Source organism: Petaurus breviceps, unplaced genomic scaffold, assembly GCF_028583685.1.
Source record: "Petaurus breviceps papuanus isolate PSGF00001 unplaced genomic scaffold, PetGlider_PUasm1.0 612, whole genome shotgun sequence".
Lineage (NCBI taxonomy): Eukaryota > Metazoa > Chordata > Mammalia > Diprotodontia > Petauridae > Petaurus > Petaurus breviceps.
This window is the reverse complement of record NW_027186404.1, coordinates 1-25,104: the sequence shown is the minus strand read 5'-3', so window position 1 is coordinate 25,104 and position 25,104 is coordinate 1. Positions and strand designations below refer to the sequence as shown.

Sequence of the window (25,104 nt, the reverse complement as noted above, 5' to 3'; positions counted from 1 at the left end):
AAGAGCGCCGGCCCTGGCGTAGGGAGACCTGGGATCGGTTCCGGCCTCAGATACACAAAATAACTGGCTGTGTAACCTTGAGCAAGTTACTTAACCCCATTGCTTTAAAAAAATAATAGAGACAATCTACCACAAGGTCCCTCTTCTCCTTTACTCTATATCTCAAAGCCTCTGTCATCTCCATTCTCTCCTCCTTTACTCCAGCCTCAAATGGAGATATGGTCCACTTGCCAAAGCTATCCCCTCAACTTGTGTCCACCTCATTCTGCCCTCCTAGACTATTTTTCAGTTTGTCTGTCTGTTCATCTGCCTGTCTCTCTCTCCCTCTCTCTTTTCCCCCATTCCATTCCTCTTTCCCTCTGTTTCTCTATCTCCAATTTTATCAGCTCTCATGGAATCAATTATCATAGCTACATACTGAGCCCTAATCTCTCTCTCTCTCTTGATCTTCAGGTCCATATCACTACCTGATTGCCAAACAACTCTACCCAGATATGAAAACTACTCTGGCCTCTCAGATTCAATATGTCCAAAATGGAACTTGTTACAGGATCACATAACAGAATTGGGATGGGAAGGAATGACAGTAGTTATCTAGTCTAGCCTTTTATTTTGCAAATGAGGAAAATAATAAGGTAGTGCAATGAACAGAGCACTGGTCTTGGAGCCAGTAAGACCTAAGTTCAAATACAAATACAGCCTCAGACACTATCTGTGTGACCTTGGGCAAGTCACTTAACTTGTTTACCTCAGTTTTCTCATCAGTAAAATGGGGATAACTGCACCTCCCTTCCAGGATTATTGTGAAGATAAAATGAGATAATACTTATGAAACTTTTAGCACAGCGCCTGGCACACAGTAAATGTTATATAAATGATAGTTTATCATGATATTATTATTTTTAGAGATTAAGTGGCTTGCCCAAGATCAGACAGCTAATAAGTAAGTGTCTAAGCTGGGAATCATATCCATGCCTTCTAAAATCTGAATTCATTGCTCTTTCCACTGTGCTACACTGCTTCTCCTCTTCTCCCTTAAACCTACTCACTCTTCCTTGAAAGTCTTCATTTCTTCTGAGGTCATCACCACTCTTCCCATCATCCATATCTGCAACCTGAATTCATTCTTGACTTCTTCCTCGACTTCATCACCCCACATCTAAACAGTTTTTAACTCCTGACAGTTTTACCTGAATCATCTTCTTGCCGCCAATGCCCTTTTCTTCATCCACACAGACCATCATTACCCTAGCTCTGGCCTTCACAGGCTCTTGCCTGGACTATTACAATGGCTTGCTAATTCGTCTCCCCTCTTCCAGTCTTTTCTGTCTCCAATTCATCCTTCACACAGCTACCTAATCGAAATTTGAAAACACAGGCCTTGACCATGTCCTTCCACTGCTGAAAAAATCTCCAGTGGCTCCTTATTACCTTCAGAATCAATGACAAAATTCTTAGCCATTTAAAGTCTTGCACAATCTTGTTGCCACCTACATTTCCATGAATATTTCACATTAATCTCCTCCACACATTCATTATTCCAGTCACATTGATCTACTATTTTTTTTTTCCAGAACTGGCTATTATTCCTTTTGTTTCTGTGTCTCCACATGAAACTAAATGTTTTCACTTCCACCTAGTCCCAGTTCAGGTATGGTCTCCTACACGAACCTCCCTTCCTGTTTCCTCTGGTTGTAAGTACCCTATCAATCTCCTGAAATTATTTTGTATTTGTTCATTTGGGGACATGTTGCATTCTCCCAGGAGAATATAAACTTCTTGAAAATGGGGATTCTGCAGAGCCTTCCACACAGTAAGCATTTAATATCTGCTGAATTAAGTTGTAGGGGAAAAACAGAACTGGAATTTACGGTATTAAAACAATATGGGGATATTGACAATTGGGCAGTTGGCCAAACATCTATCTTAATTATTTTATCATAGAGCAGAGAGAATCTTAACTTGGGATTAACAAATTTGGTTATTTTTTTTTTTAATATTCTGAGAACTGTGTTTCACTATATTTCAAAAGCTGGGAGGTGGTTCAGTGAATAGAATACAGCCTGGAGTCAGGAAGATTCATCTTGAGTTCAAATCTGACCTCAGACACGTACTAGCTGTGTGACCCCAGGCAAGTCACTTAACCCTGTTTGCCTCAGTTTCCTCATCTGTAAAATGAGCTGGAGAAGGAAATGACAAGTCACTCCACTATCTTTGGCAAGAAGACCCCACATTGGGTCACAAAGAGTTGAACATGACTGAAATGACTGAACAACCACCTTTCTAGTCTTACAACTTACTCCCTAACATGTACTCTTTGATTCAGTGACTCTGGTCTCTTGACTGGTCCAGGAAGAAGATGTTCCAAGTTTTGGCTCTGGGCATCTTCCCTGGATGTTCCCCAGGGAGAGGAACACTCTCCTTCCTCTAACTACCTACCTGAATTTCTTTAAGTCCCAACTAAAATCCCACCTTCCATTGGAAACCTTCCCCAACACTTACTAATTACAGGGCCTTCCTTCTTTAGTTATTTCCTATTTATCCTGTACATAGTGTGTTTGTGCACATTTGTTTGCACATTGTCTCCCCCCTCCAGACTGCAAGCTCCTTGGGGGCAGGGCCTGTCTTTTGCCTCTTTTTGTATCCCCAGCACTTAGCAGAGTGCCTGGTACATAGCAGGCATTTAACATATTTTTATTCAATTGAATTGCATGACATGAAGCCCTTCCTGCTTTCTCTTATTAGAAGAACCCTCTCGACCTCCTTAAATTATTTTATAGTTATATGTTGGGAGATATGTTGTATTCTCCCAGTAGAATGCAAACGCCTTGAACTCTACAGCAGAGAATAAGCATCTAATATTTGCTGAACTGAGTTGTGATAAAGGACCAAGGAAATATAAAAGAGAAAAGGGTGTGAAGATCCTACACTCAGGAAATGGCTTCTATAGATTGATTAAAAACTGATTTTTTTGAGGAAAGAGTGAATATTCGTGATTCATATGACTTTTGGTATTTCTTAATAACTTATGAATCAGTCTCATAAATAGCAAGACCACCCACTCCTAGGTGGTTTTTCTTTTAAGTCTTCTGTCAACCATCTTCTCCTATACTCCAAAGCTAACTTGAGAGGGATGGAAACCAGCATGAAAAATGGAAGCTGTGCCTCAGTGTCCCTTAGTATGGAGATAGTAGTAAAGCAGAAAGAGCACTGAATTTGGCTGGAGTTGGAAGATCCCAATTCAATTTCCAACTCTGCCACCTTTTGTAATCTTAGGCAGATTCCTTAATCTTTATGAACCTCAGTTTCCTCATCTGGAAAATGGGAGTCAAAAATCTTTGTACTGACTGCCACATTGAGGATGAAAATGCTCTCTAGATTGCAAAATGCTACATAAACATGAGCTGACAATAGAGTATAAAGGTTTTAAATTTTAAAATATATAAAACAAAACTCTGCTTAAAAATTCACCAAATGGAATTTTGTCCTCAAGGAATTAATAAATTCAGTTTGAAATTAACTCTAAGAAATAATTTCCCTTGTCCTTCAACAAACACTAAAACTATGGAATTAGAGGGGAGGCTAGGTGGAGTAGTGGAGAGAACACTGGGCCAGGAGTCTGGAAGATTCCTCTTTCTGAATTGAATTCAAATCTGGTCTCAGACACTCTCTAGTTGTATGACCCTGGGCAAGTCACTTCACCCTGTTTGCCTCAGTTTCCTCATCTGTAAAATTAGCTGAAGATGGAAATAGCAAACCACTCCAGTATCTTTGCCAAGAAAACCCCTAAATGGGGTCAGGAAGATTCAGATGTTACTGAAAATGATTGGAATATGAAAGTCCTCTTCCCTTCTCCTGTTGCCACCCAGGGATGACCAGCTGCTTCAACACCTATATTAGTGTTCAACTCCAGGAATCATCTAAAGTTCCACAATGACCATTTTTTTTTCTTTTTTTGCCACATTCAACAAAGACTGTTTTGATGTAAGGGGTAGAGATGGGGCAGGGCCTATGATTTGTGGATACTGGCAACTCCCTTCTATCCATATAAGCTGGCACTTTCTCTGCAATTTACAATCTTGATTAAGTAACTTGTCCACGTGTGTACAAGGCAGAACATGAATGCAGCTCCAAGGACAGATCTCTACTCACTGCACCATCTTACCCTTTATGTCAACGCAAAGATTGTTTTAAAAAAGAACATCCGCATTAGTGAACAGAGTGGTAAACAGAGTAGTAAACCTAGGCACAAACTATCAGTTTCTTATCTTTAAGACCAGGGGTATCAAACACATACTGTAACTGGGAAATATTTAACAAAATAAATAAAAATACAGTAAGACATAGATAATGTTAATATGTGGTTTTCTAAGGCAACATACAACCTGCAAGGATCCTTCTGGATTGTTTAGTGGTGCCCATTTCTACTTGAGTTTGATCCCACTGTATAAATACCATCCCATAGCAACATTGCTATCTAGCACACATTGGAACCAAACTTGACAGTAATGCAGTTAATTCTTTAGCTTTGTGTGTTATGAATTTTGTAATTAACTGCACTGCTTCTTCTGGGGAAAAATAAAACCAAAACAAACATCTAGAAGAAAGTAAGTTTAAGATGTGGATCTCAAATTTATATGGGAAGTATTCTTTTTTTTTTTTTAAGGCAATAGGGGGTTAAGTGATTGTCCAGGGTCACACAGCTAGTAACTCTCTGAGAATGGATTTGAACTCAGATCCTCCTAACTTCAGGGCCAGTGTTCTATCTACTACACCTCATAGCTGCCCCAGGAAGCCTTCTTAAAGGTCACCTTATCTAATCTCATCCTTGCCAGACATGGAAGAGTAAGTCCAGAGGGGTAAAGTTACTTCCTTAGATTCACCAGCTGACATTGGCAGACCTTGGCTTCATACCCAGGGCCTCTAACACTCCAAATTCAGCACTCTTGGCACTGCACCATAATGGAGAAAAGCTGGTTGAGATTTATGGACACATTCAGGGGGAAAATAGGTAACACAAGGTGAAATCTTTGATCATAAAAGAAAAATTACTGGTCTTGCAGTATATTTTATTGTCATATTTTAATTCTGTAACTTCTTCTGAGTTCAGAATAGCATACTGTCTTTTGTATATTTACTATTATTGTTGTTGATATTTTATTACAAGGTTTCCACTCTTTAAATATTTAATGTTCTGGATACCCATGTGTTTGCACAGAAACCATCTATAAGTGCTCAATGATTTATTGAGAAAACAGAATTCACATAAAGAAATCTGCTTTAAATCCAACTTCACTGGACTATATCTATTCTGTAAAAGGAGAGATAGTTAGAAACCTATTTTTATTTTTGTAAACATTCCTACTTCATTGTAATAATTCCAAAACCCATTAAATGGAAAACAAACCATTATTACCTTAAAGATACAGGCAAAGACTATGTAAAATCTGTCTACTTCAAAGCTTTCCTCTAATGCTTCAAAAAAAAAGTCAACACGATGGATTGTTTCTACCTATACAGATCACCATGATTCCACCCAAAAGGGAGGCGGTTTGATTCAAGGGAAAAGAACACTGACTTTGGAATCAAAAGACATGGGCTCAAATGTTATGTCTGATATTTATTTATGTGACATTGGGTGATCCCATTGAGTTTTCTTGGCTTCAGTTTCCTCTTCTATAAAATGAAGGGGTTGGATCAGATAACCTTGGAAGTCCCTGGATATTCTAGAGCTCTATTGTTCCTCTCCTATAGTTTTATATCTATATTTTCACATAAATCCTTCACAAAAGGCCCACCTAGCACTCTAGCAACCTCCCTCTTGTTCTCTGAATATCCTGAGAGCACTAATGCACCAACTAGGCTACCTGTCGTCAATTACCAGTCTACCTCCTCTTCTAGTCATCTATGTCCCTTTCTTATTTTCTTTACCTCACTTCTTTTGAGCTGTTGGGTACAATCTATGTCTTATGTACCCAATATTTATCACCCCATCTGCCCTTTGGGTTATTTTGAATATGAGTTTTGAGACTCTGGTATTAACCTGGTTTGTAAAAATTCTCCTTAGGAGAATGAGAGTGCTACCAAAATGGTCTCTTGCAATAGTGGGCAGTTTGTGATCATATGAAGCACTGAGCCATTTCTCCAGTGCACTCCTGCTCAAATGTACTCCTGGGATCAATTCTGGGCCCTGCTTACTATCTCGTCTGTAGTTTCACGGTAAAACATGAAAAGTAATATAGCCAATATACAAATATGCATGGTTATTATACAAAACACACATTGACCAATTAATTCAACAAGCTGCCAATATGTCTGCATGTCATAATCTAGATTTTATTAAATTAAATACTTTATTTGGAAGTGCAAAAATCATTCTTATTTTATGGACGGTATAAGAGCAGGCAGCAGATCAGATTTGGCCTGAGGGCTGTAGACTGCTGACTCTGACTAGACTATGCACATATTTTATCAAATTTTGTTTTTCCTGAGTGGATGATAAGAGGTAAGGCCATTTCGGATGACTGGCTAAGCTTAGTATCAGGAAGATCTGGTCTTAAATCCTGTCTTTGACATTTACTAGCTGTGTGATCATGGATAATTCCCTTGACTTCTCTAAGCCTCAGCTTCCTCATCTGTGATATGGGAGGAAATGTGGGAGAGTGAATAAAGGACTGCCCTTGGACTGAAGAAGACCTTGGTTCATATAAGAACCAAAGCACCTTAGGACAACATGTAAGAAGTATCTATCTCCATGACAAAGGGCTTTTATAGGAACCGGGTTGATTGGTATCAGGTCCATAGTGAATTGTCTTTTCAATTCTTTTTTAATTCAAATCTTTAGGTACCAAAGAATGATCTATGAGGGGTACAGCCAATGTAGAAAAGCACAGAATAAAACAAGTGTCTCGGTTCTTTATGGATTTCAGGAATCCCAAGATCCTCTGTGGCGGCAGGGAATTGCCCTGCCACACCACCTTTCACAGGTGTGCCTACCACTGTCCTCCTTTCCATGACCCCCTAGGAATCCCAGGTCTTCTTGCTCCAATCAAGTCACCCAAATTCCCAGTGCTTTTGCTGCACATTAGCCTTTAGAAGAGATTCAAATGGAGTTCTCTTTGAAAATCTGAGGTGGGAGACAGACCACTTTCACCTGCAGGTATCAGAGAAGGCTTAACAGAGGGAGAGGTGCTTGAGCTGAGTCTCGAAAGAAAAGGAAGAAATGAAGACAGCATATTCAAGGATGGGTGATGCCTGAACAAACAAATGCCCTGAGGAAGGTAAGAGCACGCTGGGCTTGGGGAATAGCTAATAGTCCAGTTTATCTGAACAAGGGGTGCGAGAAAGGAAACAATGGTAAATGAGGCCAGAAGGGTCAACAGGAGCCAGACTGATGAAGGCTATCCCTAGCCTGGAAAAAATGTGTGCACTTCTATTTTTATATATATATTTATATATATATATATATATATATATATTTTTTTTTTTTTAAGCAATTGGGGTTAAGTAACTTGCTCAAGGTTACCCGGCCAGTTATTTCTCGGTGTGGTGCTGAGTGTCTGAGCCTGGGATTCAATCTCCAGGTCGTCCCAACACTGGAACCGGTGCTCTTACTCGCTGAGCCACCTGGCCGCCCCTAAGCAATTGGGGTTAAGTAACTTGCTCAAGGTTACACGGCCAGGTGTTTCTGGGTGGGTGCTAAGTGTCTGAGCCCGGGATTCGATCTCCAGGTCGTCCCAACACTGGAACCGGTGCTCTTACTTGCTGTGCTACCTGGCCGCCCCAATGTGTGCACTTTTAGCTCCAGGATGCTTTTGAATAAAAGAGTGACATGTTCAAAACCCATGCATTAGGAAGATAATTTGGGGCAGTTTTTGCCATCCCCCTCTGTAAGTCAGTATTGCTTTTGGCTGCCAAGTCTTTCCACTTGGCAATGGGATTTTGCCCAGCTAAGGCAGTTTCTAGGCTCTTTAGGATTTCTCTTTCTGCATTAAACATTTCTAGGAAATAGTAATAGAGCCAATATCCTTATGTTCATTTATTTCCCACTGACAATCAACAGGTTGGTCATGCTGCCATAACTCCACGAAGTGATGCTAAAGGCTATATTCTAGTCTCAGCTTTGTTATAACCAACTGTGTGACCTTGGGCAGGTCACTTATCTATAAGCCTCAGTTTCCTCAGCCCCTCCATGTACTCTTCAATCCAGTGACACTGGCCTCCTTCCTGTTCCTTGCACAGGACACTCCCTTTGGGGATTCAGAGCATGTTCATCCTCCACAGCTGGGATTCTCCCCTTCTTTGTCTCCACTTCCTGGATTCCTTCAAGTCTCAATCCAAATCCTACCCTCTATGAGAAGGCCTTCCCAGTCTCCTTTAATGTGATTTATGGAACAGGGACTGTTTGTACCTCTCCTTGTCTCCCCAGGGCTTAGTACTAATCCTGGCATATGGTAGGTGCTTAATAAATGCTTTACCCAAACTTAATCCTTGACAGAGAAAATGAGGGTTCTTCTTCTACTTGTTTAACTTTTCCATCACATTGCAGACACCATATAGGTGATATTAAGTCCCAAAACTGACTTTAAATGTTAAATGGTGATAATACCTGGAGTCCCTTACCTCACAAGGGAATTGTGAAGCTCAGAGAATTATAAAATAGGTTAAAAGGATTGCAAACTTTAAAATGCTATCTAAATACCAGTTATTATTATAATACTTCTTTTTGTACCCTCTCCTATTGTTCATTTTATGAGCCTGAAAGATTCTTAAGCAACTATTTCAACAACTGAATTCTCTTTAAGTCCTTCCTCCCCAACTCTTGATGCAATTTCTCTGACTACCCAACAATAAAAAAACATGAAGACAAAAAGGTGCTTAAGTCAATTTCTTGAGGCCTGAACCCTAATCTATTTTAGGCTCATGGCCTAATGTGACATCCTAGGAACAAACAGCCTTGGGCACAGAAATCATGGAATGTTAGAGCTGTAAAGACCCCCCGCTACATACCCCTGCCTCCCAACAAATGGCTTGTTTGGTGTTCTATGCACAGAGGGAAAATCCCCTCCTGTTACCGTTGGTTCAGCAGTGATTGTGTGGTTCTGATAGGCAAGGCAGAACCGCCTGGCTTGAGGCTAATGATAAATGTTGCTAGATAACAGCACTGGGTATCTCTTACCTCAAACTGAATAAGCACGGTCCCACTTTCTAGACCTTCCTTTAGCTGTTCTATAGATTCTTCCAAGGTGGTGTCATACTTTGAATTCATAGGGAGAATGGACTCCGGGAAAAGTTGACAGTCTATTTCATCTTCTGATTTGGCTTCAGCAAATGAATGGACAACTACAAGATACAAAAATTAGAACATGTTGCTTCTGTAGTAAAAATTGACTTATGGTATTTTTTCCAAAACAAGGTTACATGTAAACATAGACCACTGACGGCTGTTTACAATTGTTAAATGACCACAGAACACAATCAAAGATGCTGTGGTATAACAGAAAATGACTGTAGACATAATACACCATGGGTGATATCTTGACTTTTGAGCAAATGAATTTAAGTGAGGCAGATCTGGGCAAAGTCATCAGCCTCACTCCCTCTTTTTGAGTTATCAAAGTCCAGTGGCAGGACAAAAGTCAAGATGACAGATGGGCTAACTGCACAAATGACAAACTAGTCTTTCTGCTTTGTCCTACATGCTATGATTTTTTTTTTTTTTTTAGCAATCGGGGTTAAGTAACTTGTTCAAGGTTACACGGCCAGTTATTTCTGGGTGTGGTATTGAGTATCTGAGCCCAGATTTGATCCCCAGGTCATCCTGACACTGGAGCCAGTGCTCTTATTCACTGAGCCATCTGGCCACCCCCATGCTATGATTTTTAATGGTGATCGACATTCAGAAGTGGAGATATAGGGGAAAATGCTTAAAAGGAAAATATTTTCCATCATTGGTGACTCCTTAGTGTAGGCATCATTCAAGGCTCAGTCTTAGGCCCCCTGCTTTTTTCTTTCTACACTATTATACCTGCTGTCTTGGCATTAGACTCCCTAGTTGGGTGACTGGGCAAATCACTTAACCTCTTAAAGCCTCAGTTTATGTTCAGTAATATGGGTATGATAATGTATGCTACTACCTACATTTCTCAGAGTTGTGAGGACTGTGTAAGTTAATGGATGGGATACATTATGATAATTCATATGTGGAAATCATTCTCCACATCAATACTTCTAAACTTGACTTTTCATTTAAACTATATACTGCATTGTCAACTATCTGAATTACAAATGCTTGTTCCATTATTATCTCACACTCAAGAGATCTAAAAAACCCAAAAAATCCCCCATAAAACTCTCAATATTTTCCCCTTAAACCACTTCTCTATCCTTACTTCAAGCATGCCTATTAAAAGTCTCATCACTCTTCCCTTTATCTCACCAAGTCCTATCCATTTCCTCAAAGAACAGATGATAAGATTTAGAGCTAAAAGGGGTTTTCTAGGTCTAGTCCAATACTTTGACTTTATAGATAAGGGGAAAAAAGTCCCAAATTGTGAAGCCACAGGCTGATAAGGAACAAGTGTAGGATTTGAAAACCAGGTCATCTGGATTTAGAGTTTATGATTCCTACTTTTCTACTCATGTTATACTTAACTCTCCACATGCTCTTTGGGACCCCATTTGGGGTTTTCTTGGCAAAGATACTGGAGTGCTTTGCCATGTCCTTCTCTAGTTTATTTTGCTGATGAGGAAACTGAGGCAAACAGGGTGAAGTGACTTGCCCAGGGTCATACAGCTAGTGTCTTCCTGACTCCATGCCCAACACTATCCACTATGCCACACAGCTGCCACCATTTGACAACCACAGAGTACTCTTAATCCAGCTATCCTGGCCTACTTGTGGCAACTCAAAAGTGAAAATCCATCTTTCCTCTCAGGGCCTTTGAACTGTCTGTCCCCCTTGCCTAGAATGCTCTCCCTCTTCAACTCTGCCTTTTAATTTCTCTGTTTTTCTTTAATTCTCACTTTCTACAAGACCATTGTTTTTGCCCCTTCTAGCTGCTAGGGCATCCTCTGCTAAGATTACCTTCCACCTACTCTGCACATATCTTCTATGTAGTTATATTATTTACATGTTTTCTCCACTGGAATATGAGTTCCTAGAGGGGAGGGAGGAGGTTTTTGCCTTTCTCTCTATCTCTGGAGGTTAGCAAAATGACTGACCAACGGTACTTTCTACAGCAATGCACTGCCTCTTTTTCTTTTTTTGCTTTTTGGAGGGAAACTGGGGTTAAGTGACTTGCCCAAGGTCACATGGCTAGTAAGTGTTAAGTGTCTGAGGTCAAATTTGAACTCAGGTGCTCCTGACTCCAGGGCCGGTGCTCTATTCACTGCACCACCTAGCTGCCCCTGCCTCTTTCTTTTTTAATGTTCTTCCTTTCATGGGCCCAACTTATCCCAAATGATCTTACATTTAGATTATGGAATCTTCTCAACTGGCCTCTCTGCCTTCTTTTCCTTTCAATTCTTCTTCCATACTGTTAACAGATTAAACTGCTTAAATCATAGCTTTATTCCTATCACTTCCAATATGAAAAACCATCAATGGATTTCTGATATATACAAAAGAGAAAAAAAATTTAAACACCTTAGCTTGGCATTAAAATTCCTCTACCAAATGAGGATGACCTACCTTAGCAATCTTTTCTCTCCCTACTCTCTGACACAAACCTTCCATTCCTAAAGTGGCTTCCTCAAGGTTCCCCAAACAGGGCTCGAATTTTTCTGTTGCTCTTCATGACTTTTTTTTTTGGCTAGGTAGCTCTGTATTATAGCCTGGAATCAGGAAGATTTGAATTAAAATCCTACTAGACACTTACTGGCTGGGTGGCCCCGGGCAAATCACTTAACCTGTCTGCCTCAGTTTCCTTATCTGTAAAATGGGGATAGTAACAGCACCTTTATTGAGAGGGTTGTTGTGAGGATCAAATGAGACTATAATTGGAAAGCACTTAGCCCAATGCCTGGCACAGAGTAGGCACTATATAAATTGTTATTACTGTTATTATTACTAGCTGTGTGACCTTGGTCAAGTCCCTTAAATTTCTCTCTCCCTCAGTTTCCTCATCTATAAAATGGGAGATAACGTTAGCCCCTTCCTCCCAGATGTGAAGATCAAATGAATTAAGGCAAAGTGCTTTGCAAACCTTAAAGTGCTATGGAAATGCTATCACCACCATTATTGTTAAGATTATTACCATTCTTTCTCCTCTTATCACCTTCTCTTTGAATTACCTGAACCTGACCTATCCTCCAAGGTCCAGCTGAAAAGTACCCTCCCTGGGGCCTTCCCTGGTCATATCTTTTCATAGACACATGCGCTATCCCTCCCAGGAAGCAGAGTCTACTTCAATCTTTTCAGTGTCTCTCATGGTTCTAGTAAATGCCTGATGAATAATTGGCACATTTAAGTCATTTGTGTCTTTCCTGTTGTTTTACAGTGAATAACAATCACTTATGAGTCAAGGTTGAAAACTGTCATTCATGTGAATATAGGCAGTCCCAGCTTCCCCTTTCATAATGTGCTCTTAGAAACTGTGTCAGACAAAAGAACAACTTCAGGCATGTTTTCTCAAGAGAACAATATTAAAAGTGGGATTTGGAATCTGGATCGAGGACTTTGCATCAAACCATGGATATAACAAACAGTTGTGATGTTTAAAAAACAAGATACACCTGTTATATGCCTTGTTAGTAATTCAAAACAATAAAACTGGGCTTTAAATCCTCCAAGATGTGCACAGGTGGATGGTACGCATCAATTATGCAAGGAGTCCTTGTACTAGTAAGAACAAAATGAGCGTGGGGCACATGATAATAAAGTTATCATAAATTTTACCTAAAACATTTAATTAAGAATGATTTGGGGTGCTTTCTTAGAATCAAGACAGGCTTTGTGTGGATGACTTGGGTGGCCAAGGCTCTTAAAACTTTGACCAAGAAAGTGTTAATTAATAGACTGTTTTCCTCTTGATATATTTCCCCGCCTGCCACAAGTGGGTGCACTCAAAAGCATTCCATTAATTTTTCAGCCTCACTCAAAGTAGCAAGTCATCAGTGAATGCTGGTGATTGTGGCAAACTTCTTAAGTTAGCCAGTAGGTATTTACTAAATGCCTACCATGTGCCAGGAGGCATGTGCTAAGTGCTGGGGATACAAAGAAAGTCAAAAAACAGGATCCAAACAGAGAGGATAGCCAGCAAAAATATTTGGAGTACAGAGATGGAATATCGTGTATAAAGAGCAAGGAAGCCAATATGGATTGATACCAGCATACACGAGGGAAGTTAAGATATAAGAAGCTTGGAAATGTGGGAAAGGGGCCAGCTTATTTTTTAACGTATTTTACGGTTTTAACGTATTAACGGTTTTTTACTTTTTTTTTTTAACGTATTTACGGTTTATTTTAATGTATTTACGGTTTTAACGTATTAAGAGAATTGATATTTGTAAAGGCAGAAACTAGGAATTTTTTTTTTTATATTCCTACCTTTCTTAGATCAAGGTCAAGCAAGACAACTAATTTCATATCTCATAAACTTGATTCCAGTGCCAAGGCTGGATGGGACCACTATTCCACCCTTCTAGATTACTATTCTTTGGTGGGTTAAATTTTCTTTTTTTATCCATTCTCACTCCTGTCTTGGCTATATCCACTACCTATAGCCACTAATATTCTTTTAGGCCTTCTAACCTTTACCTCTTCAGGATCAACACAAACCAAATGGTATGTAAAAGAAAGTGAAGAAACCCATATATGTACACTATCAAGGGAGAGTTTCATACAATAATAAAAAAAATTCAATAGAAATTAATAATGAATAAATTAATAATACCGAAATAAATGGATACATTTGGTTTCCTCCTCATGGTTCCACTCCGCCCCCTGGCCCAAAAAAACAATAACCAACTATAGGTAAATGGCTTCCATTTTGGAACGGATGTCAATGTTAAATTTCCTAATAGTCAGCAAATGAGTACCAGGCATCTTGCAATAGTAGGTTACTGATTATAAGATGTTGAAATGCCATGGAATTAAATATAACTCCTTTTTAGGGACAACACATTCTCATCTATTAAATTAACTCCTATTCTTATATTTAGTTACCTTTCCTCCTGATTAATAGTGCCAGTTCTCTCGTGTGTGACTCCCGGCTGGCTTTGATAAACATTACCACTTGATCATGGGTGTGCTCGGAGATGTCTCTGCCATTTATAAGTACTATTTGATCCCCTTCATTCAGCTTAGGAATGCATTTGTCAGCCTGTTTCAAGATCAAAACAAAATTTATTAGGTTACTATAGCTACCTTCCTGGGTAGTGAAGAATACCATCCTTTCCTGTGCTAAATTTAGTCTTAGGACCATGACCAAGAATTCATTATTCTCTTCCACCAATATCCTACTGCATCCTTTGGAGACAGTGTAGCACAGTGGAAAGGACACTGACTCAGGAGACAGAGGCTCAGGGTTCAAATCTCCCCTTTGATACTTCTAACATCTCAGAGCTGTGACCTAGGGCAAGTCACTTCATCTCCCCGTGCCATCAGTTTCCACACTGTAAAATGAGATGGAAATAGTTGACTTTAGTGGTCCCTTCAGGCTCCAGATCTATGATTTTATGAATCAATAGCTATATTGATAAAATCAAAATGTGAGGTTGCTTTTAAGCAGCTTCAAACAGAATTCAGCTGAAAAAATATTTTTAAAGTAAAACTAAAAACCACACAGAAGTTTATTTTCTTAAGGCAGTCAACATCCATTTATTACTATAATTACTAGCAGGCATTGCTATCTTTCTGTTTCTACTTTTTTGTTTTTCAGAAAACCTTTTGTCCATATCCTCCCTTCAAATTGACAGCAGCAGCAAACACTTCAATTAATCCTCATTCCATTTGCTGATAGCATCAAGTAAGATGAGCTAGAGATAAGATTAAAATTGAAAAGAACTCCAGTAAGATAGACAGGAGACATGATGTCATACTCTTTGTTAACTGTTCAGCAAAAGAAAAGCTAGTTTTTGCTTGTTTGTTTTTTTGTGTGTGTGGGGGGGGGAGGCAGGCAAGTCAATTGGGGTTAAGTGACTTACCCAAGGTCACACAGCTAGTAATTTTGTTAAGTTTCTGAGTTTATATTTGAACTCAGGTCCTCCTGATTCCAGGGCTGGTGCTCTATTCAGTGAGCCACCTAGCTGCCCCAAAATGACTACGTTTTGGACGAAGAACCCAAAAATTCTACATCTAGCAACCTGAGTGTTGTCCTTCAAAGCAATAATTTCGGGAGGCCATACATTTATACCAACTGTAGCATTACTGTACCAAACCCATTTGTCTGTTCTGAAATTTCCCTCATGGCTAGTTTCCAAGTTGAAGAAGAAAATCAATATTGTGTCTTTACCTTTTTTAAAAAAATAAATAGTAATGTCCAGGATAAGCAACCACCTTACTTGTTAGACTCTAAGTGTCTTATGGCTGTTTCCCCAAAATCAAACCCATTCTCAGGAGATGACCTTTCAGGAATAATGAGTATTATTTCAAAGAATGTAGTGTCAACTCTGAAAGAGATCTGAAAAAAACAGTTCATGTTTTGGGCAGGAACTATAGCACTGGAATAAGTGTCATTTCCAAAGATGAAAAATTTAAAGAAATCAACATCCATTTGGTTGTGTAAGTTGTGGCAGACTTAAAAAAACAATCAATATATACCTCTGTTGAGTTTCTTTATCATCACATCTCATTTATAGAAATGTTAGGACCTTAGAACTAGCATTGGAGATAATCCAGCGAATTAGTACTTAATGGGTAATGAGGCAAATCAAACTTAGAGAGTTTAAGTGTCTAGCCCAGGGGTTTGGAGAATTATGACCCCAGCTGGAAATGTGGCCTGAAGCCTGTTTTTTTATAGTGTCAGTAGAGGTCAGAATGTTTTTTGGGTTTTTTTTACATTTTTAAATACAACAAAACTTTCTTTAAAAATGTAAAAAGCATTCTTAGTTTGGGCAGTACCAAGAACAGGTGGCCAGCTGGATTTGTCTTTAAGGCCAGAGTTCGCCACCCGTGGTCTAGCCCAAATTAGTTAGTTGGGTAAGGACTAAAGTTCACGGTTTTCAATTTGGTGTTTTTCCTAAACATGCATTCCAGATAGATTTCAAGCCATTTATGGCCAGGAATTATATGTTAGACTTCTTTAAAAAGCAACAACACAAAAATGTCCCATCACACTAGTTATATAGTAATAGGTGTACAATGTGTACTCAATAAATAATTATTTCAGTAAATAATGATAATTGATAGAGACAAATACAGGATGCTTCATATTAGGAAGGAAAAAATCCTCTAAGTATGGCAGAAAAAGGTCCTGAGGTATCAGTGAAACAGACAAAATGGTTCAAATTTAAGTACTTTGGAGGTTTTTTGGGGGGTCTTTATTAATTTGTTTACTTTTAGTTTACAAGATTATTACCACAATTCCTTGAGTTTCAAATTTTCTCTCCCTCCTCCCCCATGGCAGCATACAATCAAGTATAGTATCTGCACATACTTTCACAATAGGTATTAGTCAGGTTATAAAGAATTGTAACAGATGGAATGAAGAATGGGAAAGAGGAAACAAAACCAAAAAAGAAAACGAAAAAGGGCAGGTAGTTTACTTCAATCTGGGTTCAATCTTAGTTCTTTCTGTGGATGTAAACATCTCTCTCCATCATGAATCTTTTGGGTTTGACTGATGTCTCTGGATTGCTCAGAAGAGTCAGGTTTATCAAAGTTGGTAGTCACACATACGTTGTGTCTGTAATTGTGTACAAATTCCTCCTGGAATTTCTCTCTTCTCACTCAGTATCAGTTCGTATAAGCCTCTCCAGGTACATATGAAGTCCATCTGCTCCTCATTTCTTATTGCACAATAGTATTCCATAACATGCATATACCACAACTTGTTCAGCCATTCCCCAATTGATGGGCACCCCCTTAATTTCCAATTCTTTGCTACCACAAAAAGAGCTATAAATATTTTTGTACAATATGGGTCTTTTTCCCACTTCTATGATCTCTTTGGGATACCCCTTTGGACATAATTCCAGATTGCTTTCCATAATGGTTGGATCAGTTCACAACTCCACCAGCAATGCATTAGTGTTCCAATTTGTCCACATCCTCTCCAGCATTTCCCATTTTCCTGTTTTGTCATCTTAGCCAATCTGACTGGTGAAATGAGGTACCTCAGAGTTGTTTTGATTTGCATTTCTCTAATCAATAGTGATTTAGAGCATTTTTTCATATGCTTATAAATATCTTTAATATCTTCCTCTGTAAACTGCCTGTTCATATCCTTTGACCATTTATCAATTGGGGAATGACTTGTATTCTTATAGATTTGACTCAAATCTCTGTATATTTTAGAAATGAGTCCTTTATCAGTGACATAAGTTGTAAAAATTCTTTCCCAATTTTCCACTTCCCTCTTAATCCTGGTTATATTGGTTTTGTTTGTACAGAAGTTTTTCAATTTAATGTAATCAAAATTATCCATATTGCATTTTATAATGCCCTCTAATTCTTGTTTGGTCATAAAGTCTTCACCTCTCCACAAATCTGACAGGTAAACTACTCCTTGCTTTCCCAGATTGCTTAGAGTATCAGACTTTATACCTAGATCATGCACCCATTTAGACTTGATTTTGGTATATGGTGTTAGATAATGGTCTATGCCCAGTTTCTGCCATACTATATTCCAGTTTTTCCAGCAGTTTTTGTCAAATATCTTATCCCCAAAATTGGGGTCTTTGGGTTTATCAAACAGTAGATTACTATAGTCATTGACTGCTGAGTCTCATGTACCCAATCTATTCCATTGATCCACTACTCTATTCCTCAGCCAGTACCAAGTAGTTTTGAGGACTGCTGCTTTATAGTACAGATTAAAATCTGGTATAGCTAGTCCACCATCCCTAACATTTCTTTTCATTAATTCCCTTGACATTCTGGACATTTTGTTTTCCCAAATGAATTTTGTTACTATCTTTTCTAGCTCTATAAGGTATTTTTTTGGGTAAACTGATTGGTATGGCACTAAATATATAATTTAATTTAGGTAAAATTGTCATTTTATTATATTAGCTTGACCCAGCCATGAGCAATTGATGTCTTTCCAACTAGTTAGATCTGACTTTATTTGTGTGAAGTGTTTTGTAGTTGTGTTCATATAAGTCTTGGGTTGGTTTTGGCAGGTAGAAGCCCAAATATTTTATAATGTCTACAGTAACTTTAAATGGGTTTTCTCTTTCTATCTCTTGCTGTTGAATTTCATTAGAAATATCAGGAATGCTCAGGATTTATGTGGGTTTATTTTATATCCTGCAACTTTGCTAAATTTATTTATTGTCTCAAATAGTTTTTTATTTGATTCTCTAGGATTCTCTAAGTATATCATCATATCATCTGCAAAGAGTGATAGCTTGGTCTCTGCCTAATTTGATTCCTTTTTCTTCTCTAATTGCTACTGCTAACATTTCTAGTACCAGATTGAATAAGAGGGACATCCTTGTTTCACCCCTGATCTTATTGGAAATGCTTCTAGCTTCTCCCCATTACATATAATACTTGCTGATGGCTTTAAATTGATGCTACCTATTATTTTAAGGAAGGCTCCATTTGTTCCTATTCTTTCTAGTGTTTTTAATAGGAATGGATGTTGTATTTTGTCAAAAGCCTTTTCTGCATCTATTGAGATAATCATGTGGTTTTTGCTAGTTTTATTGTTGATATGATCAATTATACTGATGGTTTTCCTAATATTAAACCATCCTTGCATTCCTGGAATAAATCCTACCTGATCAAAGTGTATTATTCTTGTGATAAGTTGCTGTAGTCTTTTTGCTAATATTTTATTTAAAGTGTCTGCATCTATATTCATGAGGGAGATTGGTCTATAATTTTCTTTCTCTGTTTTATCTCTTCCTGATTTAGGTTTCAGTATCATATTTGTGTCATAAAAAGAATTTGGTAGGACACCTTCTTCACTAATTTTCCCGAATAGTTTGTAGAGTATTGGAATCAACTGTTCTTTAAATGTTTGATAGAATTCACTAGTAAATCCATCCAGCCCTGGGGATTTTTTCCTGAGGAGTTCACTGATGACTTGTTCTTTTACTGAGATGGGATTATTTAAGTAATTTACTTCCTCTTCAGTTAATTTGGGCAACCTATATTTTTGTAAATATTCATCCATTTCCCTAAGATGGTCAAATTTATGTGCATACAACTGGGCAAAATAATTCCTAATTATTGTTTTAATTTCCTCTTCATTGGTGGCAGGGTCACTGTTTTCATTTTTGATACTCATAATTTGGTTTTCTTCTTTTTTTTATATCATACTGACTAAGGGCCTATCAATTTTATTGTTTTTTTTTTTCATAAAACCATCTCTTAGTTTTATTTATTAATTCAATAGTTTTCTTAATTTCAATTTTATTAATCTCTCCTTTGGTTTTCAATATTTCTAATTTAGTATTTAATTGGGGATTTTCAATTTGTTTTTTTCCCCTAGCTTTTTCAATTGCATGCCCAATTCACTTACCTCTCTTTTCTCTAATTTATTCATGTGTGTACTCAGGGATATAAAACTTACCCTAAGAACTGCCTTTGCTGTATCCCACAAATTTTGGTACATTGTCTCATTATCGTCATTCTCTTGAATGAAGTTACTGATTGTTTCTATGATTTCCTGTTTGACCCACTCATTCTTTAGCATTAAATTGTTTAGTTTCCAATTAGTTTTTAGTCTGTCTTTCCATGGCCCTTTATTACATATGATTTTTATTGCATCATGATCTGAGAATGATGCATTTATTATTTCTGCCTTTCTGCACTGAATTGTGAGGTTTTTATGTCCTAGTACATAGTCAATTTTTGTGTATGTGCCATGTACCGCTGAGAAGAAGGTATATTCCTTTTTATCCCCATTCAGTTTTCTCCAGAGATCTGTCATACCTACCCTCTCTAAAATTCTATTCACCACCTTAATTTCTTTCTTGTTCATTCTGAGGTTGGATTTATCAAGCTCAGAGAGGGGGAGATTAAGGTCTCCCACTAGTATAGTTTTGCTATCTATTTCTTCCTCTAATTCCCTTACCTTCTCCTCTAGGAATTTGGATGCTATACCAAATGTATGGTATATGTATTGGTGCATGTTAAGTAATGATATTGCTTCATTCTTGATAGTGCCTTTTAGCAGGATATAGTTTCCTTCCTTATGTCTTTTAATTAGGTCAATTTTTGCTTTTGCTTTATCTGAGATAAGGATTGCTACCCCTGCTTTTTTTTTACTTTAGCTGAGGCATGATATATTTTATTCCAGCCTTTTACCTTTACCCGGTGTATTTCCCTTTGTTTTAGATGTGTTTCTTTTATTCATTCATTCATTTATTTATTTATTTTTTGCCCCCCCCTTTTTTGGAGGCCAATAGGGGTTAAGTGACTTGCCCAAGGTCACGCGGGTAGTATTTGTGTTAAGTGTCTGAGGCCGGATTTGAACTCAGGTCTTCCTGACTTCAGGGCTGGTGCTCTATTCATTGCGCCACCTAGCTGCCCAGATGTGTTTCTTTTAAACAGCATATTGTAGGATTATGATTTTTAATCCATTCTGCTATCTGCCTCCGTTTTATGGGAGAGTTCCATTCACATTCACAGTTATGATTATTATCTGTTTCTTTTCCCTCCATCCTATTCTCTCCCCTGTTAATGCTTATATTTTTTCTCCCCTTCTCCCTTCCCCTCCTTAATAGTTTTCCTTTTGACCACCACCTCCCTCAGTTTTCCCTTATCAGCCCCCCTCCCTTTTTCTCCCCTTTCTCCTTACTTCTTCCCTCCCTACTAACCACCCCCCCCTTCATAGCCCTTTCCCCCTCCTACTGCCTCTGTAGGATATTTTTATACTTAATGAAGTATGTTATTTCTTCTTCGCACCAAGAGTGACAGGAGCAAATCTCATGCGAAGCTCCTCTCCCTCCCCTCTTTCCCTCTAATATGATGTTTTGTGTCTCTTCTCCATAGAGTCCTATGCTTAACTGTTTGTTATTCCCTCCTTGCACCAGGACCAATGAGGGAAAAGCTCATATAATACTCATCTCCCTCCCTTCTTTTCCTCTGCTATATTGTTTTTATGCCTCTTCGAGTGGCATAATTTACCCTTTTCCACTTCATTCATTCCTCTTCTTCCATTGCAGTCCCTTTGTAGCCCTTAATAAGATTTTTTTAAATTGTCATTTTGTGTAATTTATACTCATACCCTCTACTTGTCTATAAACAATTTGCTCTTATTAAATAACAGGATATGTGTGTGTGTGTGTGTGTTTTCCTTGTTTACCTTTCTATGTCACTCTTGCATCTCGTAATTGGAGGTTGAATTTTCCATTGAGCTCTGGCTTTTTCATCAGAAAGGTCTGGAAATCTGTTATATCATTGAATGACCATCTCTTTGCCTGGAAGAATATGCTTAGTCTCGATGGGTAGGTGGATCCTTGGTTGTAACCCGAGCTCTTTTGCCTTCCAGAAAATTGAATTCCACTGCCTCCAATCTTCCAGTGTAGAGGTTGCCAAATCCTATGCGATCCTCACTGTGGACCCTCACTCAATATTTGAATTGCTTCTTTCTGGCCGCTTGAAGTATTTTCTCTTTTACCTGGTAGTTCTTGAGTTTGGCCACAACATTTCGAGGATTTTTAAATTTGGGATGTCTTTCAGCAGGTGTCCAGTGGATTCTCTTGATTTCTATTTTACCCTCAGGTTCTAGTATCTCAGGGCAGTTTTCCTCAATGAGCTCTTGAAGAATGTTATCCAGGCTCATTTTTTTATCATGATTTTCTGGTAGGCCTATGATTCTCAGGTTATCTCTCCTGGATCTGTTTTCCAGGTCAGTTATTTTTCCATTGAGATATTTTACATCTTTTCTAATTTTTCATTCTTGTTGTTTAGTTTGACTAATTCTTGGTTCCTCATTGAGTTATTTGTTTCAATTTGGTTGATTCTGGTTTTTAGCAAATCATTTTCCTTGGTTAGTTTTTGGAGTTCCTTTTCCATATCATATACTTTTCTTTTTAAGGAGCTGTTTTCTTCATTAGAATGTTTTTCTAATTCTGCAATTTTGATTTTAAAAGAATTATTCATTTTGTCTTCTATCTCTCTCATTTGGTTTTCAAAGTTCCTTTTGAGCTCATCTAGGAGAGCTTTCTGTGCTTGGGATCCATTCCCTGTTGATGTTTCAGCTGTGGGTGTGGAGTCCACATTGTCTCCCTCTGAGTTTGGTACCTCCCTCTGAGGATAGTAGGACTCCAGACTCTGTCTTTGCAGTCTGCTTTCTACCCATTTTGAGGCAGAGCCCTAGCCACACCCTTCCTCTAGGGTTCTTAAGCCTTTACTGTTGAGGGTTTTACCCTGCAGCAATAATTACTATGTTTTCAGGGCGGTGGGGGGGGGCGAGGTTGGAGCAAGCTGGGTTCACTCTGCCATCCTGGTCCTTGGAGGTCCTGATAGGGGCTTTTTAAAAATTTTCTGGGCTATGGAGTGGTAGTCCCAGGAGTATTTGCTGTCCTGGACAGGGGACCTGCATTTGATTCTTACCTTGCTCTTGTCTAATCCTTGTCAGAGACAGGGTTAGAACCAAGGTCTCCTGACTTACAGTCTAATTATCTTCCATCTATACTATGCATTCTATCAAATAAATATAATGCTAGCACACATGAATAGGAAAAAGGGACACCAGAAGAAAAGGGATCTCCCCATGACCCAATTAGAAATTTTTTAGTCTTATTCCAGTCTCTGCTACCTCAGCAACTGTGAAGATGAGGAAAGTTTAATGGGAATGCTGAGAGTTTTTAATCCAAATGATTTAAGAGAAATGAAACTGTTAAGTAGTAATTAAAAAATGAAAGGATTGTGTGTAAATGGTAGCAATGTTCTCTGTATTTCTATTAAGGATAAAACGTGCAAGAAAGGATTATAAGAAAAATTAGGATTATACTTCTTAAAGAAATAAGTAGTTATTAAAAAATGAAGGGTTCTGTATAAATAATGACAATGTTCTTTGAATTTCTACTAAGGATAAAACATGGAAGATTTTTTATTTCCTTTATGGATTAAGGCTGGATGGGTCTGTGATTTCAATAGCATTTGGAACTTCCAGGTGAGGAAACTTCCTTTACCAGTGCAAATCAAAAGAGTCTTCTCTGTAATTCAAAGTCATAAGAGTTACCTAGAATAGTGGTATCAAATTCAAATAAAAACAGGGACCATATAAGGATCCCTGTGGGTCACATACTGACTTAGGAAATCACATATTAACAATATGTGTTTCACTGTATTTTTATTTATTTTGTTAAAACTTTCTCAATTACATTCTAATCTGGTTCAGGCTACATAAGGGTTACACAAGTAACATGTGGTCAATGGATCTTGTGTCTGGCACCTTGACTTGTTCACAGTCACAAAGCTAGTATAAACTGGTTGTGGCACATGAACCCAAGTCTTGTTGACTTTGAGAATGGCTCTCTATCTACCTTCTCATGGACTTGTCAAAAAAGCAGTAAAAGCCTTAGGTTTCTCTTAACCTCTTCCCTACAAAATGGCAACAAGAACCTGATTTTTGCCTAAATTTAAAAATTTCATGGTTTAGTTTACACCAAAGCCTGTTTGTCTTTAAATGTGTATCTGTGGAACATGTCAATATTCTCCTGCTGCGGCCCCCAAGTCCCTACATAAATAAGTCTTTTTTTAATTCCCCTCCTCCTTTCCTACTGGTACTTCCTTCCTCCATTCTGATTAATCTAGCTAACTGTCTCTTTGCTATTTAATCTCTTATAAATCTTCTCCCCCAAAGCTCAAGCTGCTTGGAACAAATAACATTTTGCCTCACCCACCTCGTTCTGCCACCCACCACCAATCACTCTTTTTCCTCAGGGATGTACACGGTTAGAATGGTAAGGATTAGACAAACCCTGGAACACAAAGATGAATAATACATGGTACCTCCAAAGTCTCAGTGCTGCTGGAGGCATAACTATAGAAGGTTTTTGTGTTATTTGTGGAGATTTGACATCTATATTGGAATGTTGCTGCTGGTACACAAAGTAGAGGGGCATTAGGGGAAAGGACAACAAGACAGGGGCAATTTTACTTTCAAGATTAGAGTAACTGACCTTCAGGTCATAGGTTTATTAGTTACAATCTCTTCCGATAATCTTAGTGGTATACTGAAAAGTCTACCTAAGTAGAAAAGTGGGCAGGCAATGCAAGACTCTTTACCTTAATTGTATTCCTTCTAGGAATAAGATAATATAGGAAATATATTCTAAAGCACAGTATTAAAATATACATTTATGATAGGTTTTAAACATGAATTTGGGAAATAACATTTAAAATGTTGACTCACCGGTGACTCTGGGCTGATCCTTGACACCACAAGAGGCATTTTTTGATCAACACCACCCTAGATGATAAATTGTTCACATTTATGAAAACAAGTATGGTGAAAAATTCCTAAGTTCCATGGTCTAATTTTATGTCAATGTAGTAGAGAAATCAAGATTCTCCCTGAAAAAGGGTGCCAAGATTCTCATTCCTCTTCATCTTCTAAACACACACACACACACACACACACACACACACAAACACACACAACCTCTTAGGGGAAAGGGTAGAGACTAGGAGCCTTTTACTTCCCCAATATTCTCTCTCCCTGACACTTCCACTAATTAGAGGTTAATATGAATATTAAATGTCCCCCCTCTTTATAGGGGTTGTAAACTAGTTTAACCATTTTAGAAAACAATTTGGAACTATGTCCAAAGGGTTATAAAACTACATAGTCTATGACCCTGCAATACCACAACTAAGTCTGTATAACAAAGAGATCAAAGAAAAAGGAAAAGGACCTATGTGTACAAAAACATTTATAGCAGCCCTTTTTGTGGTAGCAAAGAATTGGAAATTGGGGAGGGGGATATCCCTGAAGAATGACTGAACAAGTGGTAGTATATAAGATTGTGATGGAA

General features: G+C 38.2%; 1 protein-coding gene across 3 annotated transcripts in view; it reads right to left on the bottom strand.

Annotated features, from left to right (window-relative positions):
* The window catches only part of LOC138173617 (tyrosine-protein phosphatase non-receptor type 3-like), a 61,428-nt gene extending 36,876 nt beyond the window's left edge, over nucleotides 1–24,552 (bottom strand). For all 3 annotated transcript variants that reach the window (XM_069103664.1, XM_069103665.1, XM_069103666.1), the window contains exons 1-3: nucleotides 24,483–24,552; nucleotides 14,168–14,324; nucleotides 9,179–9,342 (exon numbers count right to left, since the gene is read on the bottom strand). In XM_069103664.1, the coding sequence (XP_068959765.1) occupies nucleotides 9,179–9,342; nucleotides 14,168–14,324; nucleotides 24,483–24,521 (360 nt within the window). In that variant the 5' untranslated portion in view covers nucleotides 24,522–24,552. The remainder of the gene's footprint in view (nucleotides 1–9,178; nucleotides 9,343–14,167; nucleotides 14,325–24,482) is intronic.
* Between the last annotated feature and the right edge of the window lie 552 nt (nucleotides 24,553–25,104).